Below are 15,285 nucleotides of genomic sequence, written 5' to 3'. Positions count from 1 at the left end.
TAAATCCCCCCTTTGACGAATGGCTCACTCCATGAGCCAATCGGCAAATATTAAAGATCATGGTTGATGGTAAACAGGGCATGCCAGACAAAAGATGTAGCCATAAGCCAGACCTATTAGTAAACCCTCTTGTTCTCCAAACCCCACTAACATATGCTGAGTCTGAGTAGACATAAGTGCCTTTCTTGCCCCTAATTCAAAATATGTTTTCAGAGCTAATAATTCTGCCTGTTGCGCTGTTAAGTTTTTGTAGGGGGTGTATAAACTCAATATCACCCTTCACATCTACTACTGCAAATCCTATATGTTTCTTCCCCGTGTTTTGATCTATATAAGCAGAACCATCAACGAACAGCACCATGTCAGAGTCAAGCAGAGGTTCATCAAACAAGTCTTTGTCCAGTACACATTCCTGGGCTGTCCCCATGTCCCTGTTATTGTTCCTTCATTGTTGATTCTCTTGGGAAATAACTGTTGGTGTTGTGATTTCCCATTGGCCATGGCTGTCCTCTGTCATTAACGTGTCCTCCTTGTCCATAGGGCATAGGTGGCCCTGGGGGAGCATATTCAGCTCCGGGCGAGTGGTACTGTGGCTGCGTTTCCTCTTCCTCTGCCAGACCCAAAGATTCCTCTGCCCCTGTTGTAACCTCTTCCTCTTTCATTTCCCACACACTGCGAACTCGCATGCCCCAACTGCCCACAGGTCCAGCATTGAGTGTTGTTCAAGTCATGCAGGGCTCTGGTGGGCTCACCTCTTCTTCCAGTCCATGTTTGTGGGTCACCATAAGGTTGAGTGGTGAAAATCACATACCCTGCAGGCACCAGGTTCACGGGTGTGACTGATGTGACTGTGGGGGAGCTGCAGGCTGTGGTTGTTTGTCGTGAGCCTGTAGAAACAACTTTGAGCAGCCATCATACTGTGAGTAAATCCACCACTTCCTTTCTCGATCTGTGCAAGCTGGGCCTTCTTCAGTGCAGTGTCTAGCCCTTCTTTTCTTGCTCTCTGAATAGGTGACTCATGGATGGTGGCACATTGTACTTTTCTTTTGCTTCTTTAGTAGTTTGTGTTTTTTTCCTTCTTTTCTTCAGGCGGCCATATGTCTAGGGTCCTTCAGTCTGTTCCTTTCTTGTGGAGTGAGTTTGGGTGGACCATACTTGGAATATTCCTCCCTCCAGGAACTGTGCATCCTTTTCCCATCCAAATCTATTGTTCTCTCATGTCGCTTGTTGCTGCTGTTGTGTCGTCCACCTCCTTCATCGGAGTCCCCTTGGGGATAATTGTGGTCGCTTCTCCATTTTCTTCTGTCAGTGGTATGAGAGGGTAGATCTGTGTGTAGTCACCCAGGGGTCCTCTGGGTTGATTTTCATACGGCGGCGGGGCTGTGGGGAGTACTCCTGTTCTGCCTCTGTCCTGACTCATTTCTTTCCTCCCCCATTATATTGTTCTCTCCAGCTTTAGTTTGGTCACGGTAGCCTTGTTCATGAAGATCTGCCCTTCCAGCATCATCATTCCTATCACAGTTTCTGATACAAGGGGACTCTTCTTTATCCCCTTCTTTTAAACAACGTTAGGTGATGCTGTAATCCTAATTCTACTCTCACTTAATCCAGGCTATAGTAAATGGTTTTACTAAATTTGAATATATTTCACACACGGGTCTCAGAGACAACCGCATGATAGACTTCAATTCCTAATATTATATCTTAAGGGTGAAGAGTAACAGTAATATGTTATTCACCAGAAAACTGGTACTGGTATACTAAGGTTTGGTATACTAAGGTTTGTACATGTCCTATACTATCCTATGGTAGGAAAGTGGCACTAACAAATATGTTCAACCTTTTATTCAAATAACTTCTGTCCTACTCCTAACTTTTTATTCCACCATTGGGCCATTTCCCAATAAAACCCCCTTTAATCCACAGACAAAACAAACAAATAAAACTGACAACGCACTATTCATAAACAACTCATTGCTGGGTAATTTTCACAGAATTTCCTCTACAAAAAGTAAAAATAAACCAGTTTTCAGGTTATTTTCGTTGAATTACCTCTACAAAATACAATACCCAAATATTAGTTATTTTATGTTTTATAGGTATTATCTTTATCAAACCCGCCTTTTCTTATACAATGACAGAACTCCTTCCTGCCGTCTTCACTTCCAAAAATCCCTTTGTTATACTATTCCAATAATGCCTTTATCTATATACTGTTCCTCATCCTCCTCTTTATCAAAAATCCACTTATAACGGCTCTCAGTCCTCAGACCAAATAACCAATGTCTCCATTGGTTTATCTCCTCACCCACTGCGCATTTCACTCACACCAAACACATAAGGACAGACAACATATTATTTCCATCTTCCAGGTGTCATTCTGTTATCACCTGTTCTTAATACATATAACACACATTGACGTACAACAATTAACACACATTCATTGACTTACACATGCACATTTTCGGTTCCTTTGTTTTTATAATTACAAAGAGGGAGGCGGTGCTTTTACATACCAGCGAAACACTGAACACCCACTTCTTATAATTTACAGTCTTCGATATAAAAGGTGTCTGCTTACCTTATAATTTGGTGATCAGAGAAGGGAGTTCAGGTTCCGTCCAGCAGTATCACACTCACTCCCTCCTGGCAAGCTCGCCAAATGTTGGTTCCACTTTTCTGGGCTCCGTTATTTACTTTACAAATGAGGAACACTCAAAATGTGCATATATAAAATTAAGATATTTTAATTAGAATACAGCTGTAGACAGAAGTCAAAGGTCAAACATACAACTGATGTCTCTCCTGAGTTCTGCCCCGAACAAAAGAAAGACAGGATCTTATGTACCCAAGATCACACCTTATGGCTCCTATGTCAAAACCTGCATGTGCAGCTAAAAGAGCAAGTTATTCTTAACACAAGGTTTTTGAGAACCTGTCTCAGTGGCATGCAAATCTGCCCTTGTTTCAGAGAACAACCGACAGTGTCTCTCTGTGTCTCGCTATAACCATTCAAAATTTCTACCATTCAAAACTTCTGCCACGCTCAAAACAACTGGAAACTCAGAACTAGGAAATATCAGACTTCAGTGAGTTCAAGACAACTGGGAACTCACAATTGGGAGCTCTGACTGGGAAAATACGTTTTGAACGGTCATCCAACTTGGAATCGCAAGTCGAGAACTCTGGCCTCTTTCTAGAGCTCCAACTGTAACGAGTGTCGTGTGTGGAGGACCAAGACGCAAAAGGGAAGTGTATACTCATCTTCTCTTTTTAATATATGAGGAGAAACAAAATAAACACGTATACAATTAACAGAAATGACACTAACAGTTCTGTCATGTGACAAACACAAAACAGAATACAACTACCCACAAACCACACTACAAACACACCCCTAATTATAGGACCTTCAATCAGAGGCAACGATAGACAGCTGCCTCCAACTGAAGGCCCCAACACCAATTAACTAAACATAGAAATACAAATGACTAGACAGAACATAGAAATAAACTAACATAGAACAATAACCAAAACCCTGGACTAATAAATCAAATACCCCTCTCTACATGGACACATACACACAACCACCCTGAACCACATAAAACAAATACCCCCTGCCACGTCCTGACCAAACTAAACACTAACAAATCACACCTTTACAGGTCAGAAGGTGACACCAACATGAAGATCACTGACGTCATCATGATTCCCAGTTGTGTTGAAAGCACCATAAATCCAGAGAATGCCAGACTTTGATAATAAAGTTTGATGACAAAATTTGCCCACGAAGGACCACCGCGCCACCTTCCTGTTCAAGTGAGCACAACAAAAATATATTGTATGCTGCTGCATAAATTATGTAATATGCCAGGGAGATATGTATACTGTAGCTAAAAAAGTAATACTAAGTGTATGTTGTATAGTAAGCTGTTAGTAGCCCATGTGCCTCACCCTAATAATTTGGTCCCTTTTCCCCTCATAATTTAACCTACTGTTCTGATTTGGTGGTGCACATGTAGCCTATAACCTGTTTTAGAGAAATGTAATAATGTAATATTGTAAGAGCTTTCATTGTCTACTTATATGCCCCCTTTATTTATCCTCTAGTTCTGACTTGGTGTACAGGGAGAATACTATCAGAATGACCCATGTTCTGAATCCTGTCGCTGTATATTTCAAAAGTGCTAAACAAATAGTTATATTGACTACATCTGTCCTAGCTCGCTCATTGATGTCTTAATGGAAATTACGGATTGCCTTTTATCCGCTCGTCATCCCCTAATGCCATAGTTTGTATATCTCAAATGTCAGTAGAAACCACATTTGTTTAAGCAAGTCAGCCACATCAACTATATTTTCTAAAAATGGAAAGAGCATTGGCGACGGGGAGAGTTTGAGGCCATGTGGCAGAAAGTGCTAAGTACAATGGAGATAGGGGTTGGAGCTAGTGGGTCTGGGCAAATGTGATGTTTGTATAATGTTATCGTTTGTATGTGTATGTTTTGTATTTTCTATAAAATATCAAACACAATCTTATAAAAAAGAAGAGAGAAACCTCAGGCTGAAAACCTAGCGTGGGTGGATTTCCAAGCGTTTCCTGTTCAGCAACTTGCATCTGAAGAAACCACAGCCATAAACTGCTAAAAAAAGAACCGCCTTTATCTTTCAACATCCAGCTCTGACAGCTGTAACTGTTCAGTGTCAGTTCATGTTAGTCCTCCAGAGATGACTAACACCACCTGCAACATCACCCACTACAGGTACCCTCTCTTCACGGCCACCTACAGTGGCGTGCTGGCCCTGGGTCTTCCCCTCAACACCCTCTCTCTGTGGCTCCTGTTATGCCGCTTGGGGGTCCGCTCGGTGCCCTTGATCTACATGGCCAACCTGGCCCTCTCAGACCTCCTCTTCACCCTCTCCATGCCCCTCCGGATCCTGTACTACGCCAGGGGCCACTGGCCCTATGGGCACCTGGCCTGCATGGTCTCTGGGACTCTGTTTAACGTCAACCTCTACTCCAGCTCCTTCTTCATCATGTTTATTAGCGTGGACCGGTTCTTGGCTGTGGTCTATCCTCTGCGCTCACGCCCGCTGAGGAGGATCGGTGTGGCCTGGAAGGCATGCGCGGCCGTATGGGTGGTGATTGGTGCCATGGCGGTGCCAGTGGCGCTGAATCACCGTGCCAATCCGAACCAGAAGTGCGTAGGGTGGCATTGCTTCGAGGGCTACGCTCAGGACCAGTTGCGCTTTGGGTTCAATATCATCTGCGTGGCTGCTGTCGTGGGAAATATCATTCCGTACTCTGTAATCGTGGGCTGTACGGTGGTCGTGGTGCTTATGCTGAGAGTGCAGAAGGCCTCCTCTTCCTCATCCTCTTCCTCTGTGGATAGGAGCCGGATCGTTTGGCTGCTTGTGATCAACCTTTTGATCTACACAGTGTGTTTCATCCCCTTTCATGTTGCACTAGTCCTATATGGGCTCCACAAGCTACAAGTCCTGCAATCCCAGTTCCCCTTCTTTGACTTCCATATTGGAACTATCTGCTTGGCTAGTGCTAACAGCTTCCTGGATCCTCTCATCTACTACTTCGGCTCCACGATTCTGAAGATAGAGAGAGGGAATACAGGAACTGGAGTTTAATTCCATGGTTCTGCCTAGTTCTGCCTCGTAGTGGAGGACTGGCATTAGTAGTGGTGAGAATGCTAGAGATGGTCTTGAACAAGTTAATGGTGGACTTTGTTGTTCTTACACATTCTATACTGTATTTATGTATGCCTGTGATAAGTCAAATGGCAAATGGAAGGGAATTACATTGGTTAGGGTGTTGACTTAAGAAGCACCCTCATTTGTCCTGTATCGCTTAAAGTCTCTTTTTTTGTGAAAACTTCTTTCTTCTGTCTATTATGAGTGTGATGGGGAATGAAATGTCAGTTGTGGTGTGTGCTTGTGTGTGTGTGTGTTCGTGTGGCAGGAGAGAGAGATGTCACTAATAGCCCTGAAGTATCGTAGATACATAATTAGTGTACCAAATGTTGTATATGACAGTTAAATTGTAGCTTGGTCCTATATTATTATATAAAGCCGTTTTATAAACCTGTTGAATGTCTTCCGCTGAAGGGAGATGTAGTTGAAATGTAGCAATGTTATTTTCTCTGATTATTGGCCATTGGTCTGACTTCTGTGCTTGGATTTGCCGCAATTGAATGATGTATTGTGGAAATGTTTCCATTTTTATATAAGAAATATATTAAACGTTCATTTAGCCTTTGTATTCTCATGTGTCATTCTGTTTCTCTAAAACACACACACAGGACAATGAAAATGCAAAGATAAAAGAACTAAGCAGTGTAGTTTAATTGTTTATTCATTAGGTACTGTAGTAGGATAAGCTATTACAAGTCAAATGACAGTACAGCATGGCGAGTCAGAAGAGAAGGGGACAGATCATGAAAATATACATCATACAGTAGGTCCCTTTAAAACAGCAACAGAATTCCTTCATATCATACAGTATGGTAAAAAAAAGGTTAAGAGAGCAAGACAGGCAAGCAATGAAGAGATAGTAGATCAGGATAGCAGGTATGGAACCTGGCTACAAGGATTCAACTGCAGAAGAGGCTGATCCCACTAGACAGAAGGAAGAGGACAACCACGTCCCAATTCTCCACCCTTCTCATGAAGTGTTCACTTGCACACAGAATCAGGAAGTAGCCAAAGACACGCAGAAAGAAAGAGTTGAATTCGAAAACCGGTCCCACTGTAGGTAATTTATAAAGCTAGATCCATCCCCAAATATGCCTAAGTAACACCCTCATGACTCAACATAGCGTTAATGACTATATATTTGGTTCCGTTGGCCCATTGAAAGCACTGCTACTTCAGTCTAAGCCATGTGAGAGCCAGACAGAGTCAATGAGTGGAAGATACCACAAAGAGGGACAAACCATAGAGAAATTATCAGTCAATCACAAAACAAGTTTAGATAAAAATCTATGCATATACAGTATATATTGCTTATAGGAATGATGCAAAATACATATACACAATTCATGATTTACATAACAGGCGAAAGAACATTAAAATATACGAGGTATGTTTCGGGCATTTCTGGACAACAAAAACAAGACTTCTTCATAGGTTCACTTTGGTTGAACCGAGAGACCAATAAAAACATATCTGTCTGCACAGCGCATGAAGCAGCATTACGCCCAAATCTCTTCACTGTTACGCACACTGCACAGGGTTACAAAGAGAAGAAAAGTAAAATAAAATACTGAAAGGATAAACATGCCAACTCAATCTGAATCGATTGAAGTAAAAACCCGAGACAACTCATCTGATTATGCTGGCGTCAACCTCAAATTAAGACATATCAAATCCCCAAAAAACATCTGTGCAACATGGCATTAAAACCCAAGGATCAAAAAAGCTAAGGATTCATTGCATTACCGGCATTTTCAAAATATACAGACCATTGGAATACAAAAACAAATAAAACCAACACCAGAGCAGTAAACAACCCTTCAACTTGGGACAAAAAAAGGAATGAAAGAAAACATTAAAACCAATAACTATTTGGACAAACACAATCTTTTTAAAGTGCAATATAACGCCTAAGGGATGTGCGAGGTATGGTTTAAGAGTTGGCTTGGTGGTGTAGGGAGGCCATCTTGCCATCTTCTCCCTCGGAAAAGTTAGACCCTATCACAGATCACCGTCTCGACAACAAAGGTGTTCTCAAAGTGACGGATGCTGTGGCAGTTCCTCGCCTCGCGCTTGTCGATGCCTGGAGAGAGGGATGGAGAAGAAGAGAAGATAGGTAAAGCTTACATCCAGTGTTAGGTGTCATGTTTAATTATGTTATATCTATAACATACTTTTGATATGGTTTGGGATATCTAGTGTGCTATTGCTGTACTGGGTTACAGAGGTACTGGCCACTCCCCATTTGTGTTCATATATCCACATATTAGGCACCTAATAACCATTATGATACAGTTTATGCATAGGCATCCTCATAGGCCTAGACAGCTATAGCCCAATGCCTACCTCAATCACTGTTACCATGACTACCAGTACCAGCCTCATCTTGAATCAATGGAGTTGCCTATCAGTCCATATGTGTTCAGTGGCAAGGAAGCATGTTACATCAATGCTCTGGTTCTATAACTGGCCAATCACAGAGCCACACGGAGCGAATTCCTACTGCGCAGCTCTTTCTTCCCCACGCACGCTGCCTGATGGTGTGTTGGAGAAATGACTCACAAACACACACGCTATGTCTCTGACATGATAACCATACAGGGGTGTGTGTGTGGAAGTTCGCCAAACAACTCATATTGTGGGAGGCTAGCGCCTGGCGGAGCCCACACACATACACGTATGTGCATGCTCTCACACACACACATACACTCCCTGTCTGAGCCCACACAGGAAGCTCCGATATCGACATGGCCACCTCCATTTCCTCTGTGATGATGGGTTTCGTACGGAGGCTTCTGACGGTCAGTGTTTCTCCCACCACACAGTCAGTCAACACACGGATTCTCTGCTGACTCAGTGACTACTGTGAAAACACACACTCTTCTGTTCTCCTAACTGATAACATAGCACTTACATGCATCACACGTTGACAAGGACATCAGTGTGGGTGTGAGTGCGAAATTGTACGTGGGTGTGTGAGATAGAGGGAAAAAGAATATGTCTGTGTGTGTGTGTGTGTGTGTGTGGTACTTACGTCGGCGTGCGTCGCGTCGGCGTTTGAGGCGGTAGGTGTCTTTGCCGTAGCAGAGCCGGTGGATGAAGGGCCCCAGCTGTCTCATGTTCCTCACCCTCCCCGTCACCACCATCTCCTCCTGGATGATGTAGGTCTGGGGCAGATACGTGCCCCTCTGTAGGAGAGGGAGACAAACAGACTTTATATCACAGGGCGTACACAGATTAAGTCAGATATGACCGCAATGTCCTACTGTAGGATACACACGCAAACAAACACCCAAGCAGAATGTCTCTCTGAAGGACACACACCCCTCTGACAGACATAACACAACAGCATACCTTGACGTTGACCAGCAGCTCCCACAGGTTCCGCGGTGGCATGACCAGGGTGGTGTTGAGCTCAATCACGTAACACTTGTCCAGGGCAATGTCATGGTACGCAGTCAGACCCTGGAATTAGAAATGACAGCAACAAATGTATCATCAATTCCGAGGTATTGAATAACTTTTTACCTTTGAGTAGCAGAAAGGTATTTGCTAACCATGTCTTGCAGCAGAGTTGGAGGAAGGAAGTGTCAGCACGCCAGTCTGACACTTCCTAACAGAGAAGGTATCATAAAACTTTCATTGCCTTGTAGACACATTCTCCAGAATCATATGCTCATATGTATACCAATTGGCAATGGGTGAGTCTTCTGGCACAAAATGGCTGCCTTGCATCATACTCCACATTGGCGGTGTGTATTGACATAGGGATGACTGAGGGTCCCTTGGCTCTTACCCTGTGGAAGTCGTGGATGATGTCTGCAGGGTCGCTCCCTCCGAAATGGGGTACGGGCACGCTGATCTGCTCGTAGTTGTCATCCAGGTAGATGCCCACATTCTCCTCCAGCTCCTGTCTGCCGTGCATGGGGGCGTGCACAGAGTCCTCATACAGAACCCTGCAGTGGAACAGACTGTCCTCGGGAATCTAGAACACGCAGGGAGAACAGATCAGAACAGGGTTAGGATAGTCAGGGGGATATCTATATGTGGTATATCTATATCATTGATCATTGGTTCAATCAGAACCAATCTGTCTGTATGATTGAATATGTGAGGTATGATGTAGCAGGTAGTAGTAGCTACTACTGGTAGTTGTACAGTAGTATAGTTTAGTAAGGTGTGTGAGGTAGTATGTAAAAGTTATAATATTTGACCTGTAGTATGAAAAATAAGTGACTAGTGGTAGTTGTGTAGTATAGTTGTATTATAGTAGTATAGTGAAATACAGTAGTATGGTACCTGTGGTATGAAGTAATAGCGATAGACATATATGGAGGCCAGCACCAGTCCTGACATGAACACCACCAGGCCAAAGGTGGGACAAAGCAGTCCGTTCAGATGAGACTTCTTGGGCCTCAGAGGAAGAACCAGCTCCTGGTGGAAGAAACGATACACAGGTCAGACCTACAGGCCGATGTTAGATAAGAGTGATAAGAATTATCAGCAGGATGCTTCTGCTATGAAACAGCAGTTTCCATTTCACTGATGAAGAAAAGCAAGACTATGATATCATCAAGTTCCTCCGAAACTGGAAACACTCATCTTCCTCACTAGCTTTAAGCACCAGCTGTCAGAGCAGCTCACAGATCACTGCACCTGTACATAGCCCATCTATAATTTAGCCAAAACAACTACCTCTTCCCCTACTGTATGTATTTATTTTGTTCCTTTGCACCCCATTATTTCTACTTTGCACTTTCTTCTACTACAAATCTACCATTCCAGTGTTTTACTTGCTATATTGTATTTACTTTGCCACCATGGTCTTTTTGCCTTTACCTCCCTTATCTCACCTCATTTGCTCACATTGTATATAGACTTATTTTTCTACTGTATTATTGACTGCAGGGGCGTAAATCCCGGGGGGGACGGGGGACACACGACCCCCCCATCCTGGGAAAAATATGATTTGTCCCCCCCCAATATATCACTGAAACATAACTATGTAATTTAAATAATATTAATAATATGCAATGAAAGCAATTGTGCTGATTATAGACACTTAATAGCGCGTTTTTAAGTTTCAAAAGATTGCAACCCCCCCACCCTTTGCCTCACAATGGTTTGATCCACTGCCAGTTCCTTAGCTTGCTAGGTAACAGAGAGGTCGTATCTACTGTCTGAAAGGCACTCAATGCACGTAACTGACGTGAGGTTAATCCAGTCAATCGCGCACACACACACTAGCTGAATATGCAAAGCTAGCGCGCAAATTTTAACTATAAAGCTAGCTAGTACCTATTCCATTTAAGTGGCGTCGTCAAAGATGGAATCAGCATGCAGATGATGTAAGTTAGTGCTTCAAAGTCCCTGTGATAAGGTTAGCGATAAACTGAAATCCAAACTGAACAGAACTACACTCTCTTCTACCATTGTCTTAAATATATTTAATGGTCTCGTTGCAAAAGCTAAATTGTCGCAAGTGAACTTTTATTTATTTATTTTATTTCACCATTATTTAACCCGGGTAGCAAAGATTATAGCAAACACCACTGAAACGGAATTGGTGCTCGCTAGCTTTGCAAATTCAGCTATCGTTGGAAGCCAGCCAATATGAAACAAACTATTAAAATTACAAAAGGTTGCAGCATATGTTGTGTAAATGGTGAACTCATACAGCTGTCAACTCTTGTCATTTTAATCCATTTCACATTTGCTAGCTACCTTTTAGATCGAAGCCCAAATAGAATGATAGAAGATGATAGAAGCCCATCTCCTACTGTAAATAACCTACACACTGTGTGTGTAGCCAGCCAGCCAGCCAGATAGAAAAATGGCAGAAAAATAAAAGACGGACATCAGAGTATTTTTCAGTACACCAAAACGCATAGTAAGAACCCTAGTAGCCTAATATCTCAAAGACTAGTTGATAAAATGTTCATAAGAAAGAAATGAAATTCTAATGGAAATGTTTCACAATGATGTCATTAGGCAGAGCAGGCAACAGATGGCACATAGACAGCAGAGTTGGGGACAGATATGCAGGGACAGACTGACAGAGACAGGGAGTCTCAGGTAAGTTTGTTGAGTCTTTGTTTGGCAACATTATGAAAGGTTCTCAATTTTTTTTGACTTGTAAAATAGGAACATAATTGGAAAATGCCATGGATACCCCCACTCTCAACTTAAACTGGTGACTGAACTAAGATTTGTTAAAGGCAATGGTATTGCTGTTGTGATTAGTTGTGTAGTTTTGGGTACCGGTAGTTAGGAGTACGGCAAACACCTTATTTCTTTGGTTCCTCAATATACATTTACCATATTACAATGTAGGCTGTGTCCCCCTCAGGAATTGCTCTTGAGAAAATGTCATGTAATTGTCCCCTCCAAAGTAGATATCAGATTTTCGCCAATGATTGACTGTATGTTTGTTTTACTCCATGTGTAACTCTGTGTTGTTGTATGTTGTCGAACTGCTTTGCTTTATCTTGGCCAGGTCGCAATTGTAAATGAGAACTTGTTCTCAACTTGCCTACCTGGTTAAATAAAGGTGAAATAATCAGCAGAAGGTGAAATAATCAGCAGAAATAATCAGTCATATAATCTTAGACTGAACTTCTCACACAGCGACACTTTCCTGTGCTACACCCTACCAAGCCATATCTTGCTTGCTTAGTCTGTGATGAGATGACTCTGTCCTTGCCAAGTGGTTAGTCAGAGAGGAATTCTCCAAGGCGTACTGAAGGCTGGAGATGCCTCCTCATCCCAACAGCCCACCCACAGTCTATCAGCCCTACCGTCAGTCTGCTCGCTATTAGCGATACGCTAGTCGCTAGCTAGAGACCGTACCCACACACGGTTGCTAGGGACTACGGAGGATCAAACGGGATGAGACGGATTGTGTTGTGTGTGCCGAGTGACGGCGAAGGAGGCTGGCACGGTTGTCTGGGACCTCTATTCATAGACCTCTACTTCCAAGTGCCTTATTTATAGCGGTGACAGCTGTTACATCACCACCTCCGGTAGGAGGGCGATCAGAGCGATTGCGTGGAAGAGGAATCTCAAAGCGGTGTTGGCATTAATAGTCTTTATACAGATTTGGTATATACACGTATCCTATGACGCCTTTGCAAGAATCCCCTGTCTCCCACCCGATGTAGGCCATTTCTAAATCTGATGGAGGGTAGAGTTATCTAGCTCGTAGGACCTACTGTTGCTCAGAGTTTGACAGTCCAACTGCAAAACTCAAAATGCATTTATTCTGCCACCTGTAGAAATAAAATTCAATGTTTGCCACAAATGGCAGGAAAACACTATAGCATCCGGGTGCTCTCTAATGACACAGACCTACAACTGTGACGTCAACGCTAACAGATTGAGCAGCCCCATATAGAAACAACAGTGTGTGAATCCTAAGAGTCGACACTGAGCAAAGGCTTTTTATGCAAATCCAGTATGGCCACCCTTTTAGCAGCTCCCTGACAGTTATGTAACCAAATGCATATGTCTTATGACTCTCTACAGTGTGACTTGATTTCTTTCCTCATCTTCTTTCCTTCATCTGGTTTGAGTGAACAGAATGGATGAAAGCCACCCGAAGTAAACCTATGTTGCGCCTACCATATTGCACCTGTGAAGTATTTTCAGATCACTGCAGACTGCATAGATTAGGGTGATCATGACACAAGGAAAATAAATCACATTACACTATTTAAATAAATGCATTGCGTCCTCATTTACATTTTTTTTTATAATACAACAACCTCACTGCGCAGGTTGCCCTCACGCGCTACGTTCTGGATTGGCCGGGGAAACCACTTCGGTGACGTAACCATAGAGAAGCCATAACGTCCCTATTTGTATGCACAATTTGCTTCGTAATTATTGATGTGATACAACTTCACAATATCAACCTATAAACGTTTTGTCTTGAAAGTATCAACTTATAAACGTTTTGTCTTGAAAGCTTTCGATAAACATAAATATTATTCGACTAAAATTGTATAGGATAGCCTACGATTCGTGGCTACATCTGTGGGGTACTCATTACGGCAACTGTTTAACGGAAGCAAACAGCAAAACGAGAGTTTCTATTGGACTAATTAAGGTAAGTCCCAGCCCGTTTCGTTCAGTTTAAGAAACGTTTTGCAACAAAATCAGCGGAATGAATACACCCCTGCAGTGTGTCGTGGTCGTACACCCCCCCTCTCCCTCCCCCAGCTAGTCTAAGAAGGTGACATAATGTCACCATCCTCCGGCTGTGCTGTCTAGCTTGTATCGGTTTTAAAAGGTTACTTTGGATCCGTGTTTCCAGCGCTTTCACTGCAGGTAACAACAGTACCAATAATACTGACAATAAATTATGTCGTGGTACTATATGCAGATTTATCTACTGCTGTTGTTATGGTCTGTTTTGGAAAAATAACCCTGATATAATCTAATTATTGCATCTTGGTCAGCAAAAAAATCCCTCTTTCTCCACAACGGTATGTCAATACATGGAACATAGATAAGAGATGCTGAACTCACGTGTTCATAGGGCATGAGAATTTCGGCTTTATCTCCATCGATCTCCTTCTCTGCTTTCTGCGCCGAGACCGACTGGAAAGTAATCTTCACCATCTTTGTCTATCTTTTTCAATACACTGACTTCATCATTCGATGCTGGTTGATTATATAGTTGCACTGTTCTCTCGCCCCCGTCCTATCAATATCCTCTCTGACCTCAGATAAGCGTCGCTGTGACGAACAACCGCATGTGGGACTCGAAAAAAATCATACCCTTATCACTTTTCAAAATAACTGTCGACATCCATATGAGGTTGATTCAAATGTTGCTTTTATTAGTCTGTTGTTTGTTATTGTGTTTTATAATAATTGAGTTTGTATAGATATTGCTGGACTTAACACAGTTTGCACCTAAATGGACGTTTTTCACTGCATGAATTAGATTCAGAATATGGTGTCTATTTGCAAGATTCGTTAGGGGACCTTTATTTTGAAGGTTTGCACCAGATATGGGTATACTTTCCTCATCTTATTTTTAGCGCTTTTTTCCCTCTGATTTGCCCGAATTGACTCTGATCATCCGGAAGTCTTTAATGATACGCCTGTACAGGAATGATACTGAAATTATCTCTTTAATGACGTGAAATTTGATATGTGAGAGTACGCTATGTGAATGTTAACCACACATGTATAATCACTACGGAGTCTGAGTTTACACAGTGGGACATTTATTTTGGTGTTTAATTTAGCTGTTTAATTATTCTAAAGGTCATACTATAATGCCTAAGCATGAATAAACTATTCATATGAGATAACAACCCCTATAGCAATGTATTAGCTGTCTCTGTCAGATCGTAGCAATAGAGCGCAAATGGAGAAACATCTTCAATTAATTTCACAACTCTCAATAAAGACAAGCATTGGAGCCAATGGTTGAGTTGGCCTACAATAATATATATAAACATTTTGCTTTTGTCATTTCAGCAGATGTTCTGGACTTACAGTCGTGAGTACATGCAATTCTATTATGTACTGGTCCCCAGTGGGAATCGAACCCACAACATCAGCATT

General features: G+C 42.4%; 2 protein-coding genes across 2 annotated transcripts; one reads left to right on the top strand and one right to left on the bottom strand.

Moving 5' to 3' along the window:
* The first annotated feature begins 4,611 nt into the window (after nt 1-4,611).
* lpar5a (lysophosphatidic acid receptor 5a) lies at nt 4,612-6,270 on the top strand. Its single transcript, XM_014139591.3, has one exon. It carries the CDS (start codon nt 4,729-4,731, stop codon nt 5,641-5,643), a length of 915 nt encoding a protein of 304 aa, XP_013995066.2. The 5' UTR covers nt 4,612-4,728; the 3' UTR covers nt 5,644-6,270.
* Nucleotides 6,271-7,197: 927 nt separating this feature from the next.
* LOC106568858 (integral membrane protein 2C) lies at nt 7,198-14,451 on the bottom strand. The gene is made up of 6 exons (XM_014139592.3): nt 14,236-14,451; nt 10,006-10,140; nt 9,503-9,691; nt 9,061-9,171; nt 8,741-8,894; nt 7,198-7,789 (listed from the first exon to the last, which is right to left on the bottom strand). Exons 1-6 carry the CDS (start codon nt 14,326-14,328, stop codon nt 7,698-7,700), a joined length of 774 nt encoding a protein of 257 aa, XP_013995067.1. The 5' UTR covers nt 14,329-14,451; the 3' UTR covers nt 7,198-7,697.
* Between the last annotated feature and the right edge of the window lie 834 nt (nt 14,452-15,285).

The sequence above is a fragment of the Salmo salar genome, chromosome 14 (genome assembly GCF_965601325.2).
Source record: "Salmo salar chromosome 14, fSalSal1, whole genome shotgun sequence".
NCBI classification, from domain to species: Eukaryota; Metazoa; Chordata; class Actinopteri; order Salmoniformes; family Salmonidae; genus Salmo; species Salmo salar.
This window is presented reverse-complemented; position numbering and strand designations above follow the sequence as displayed.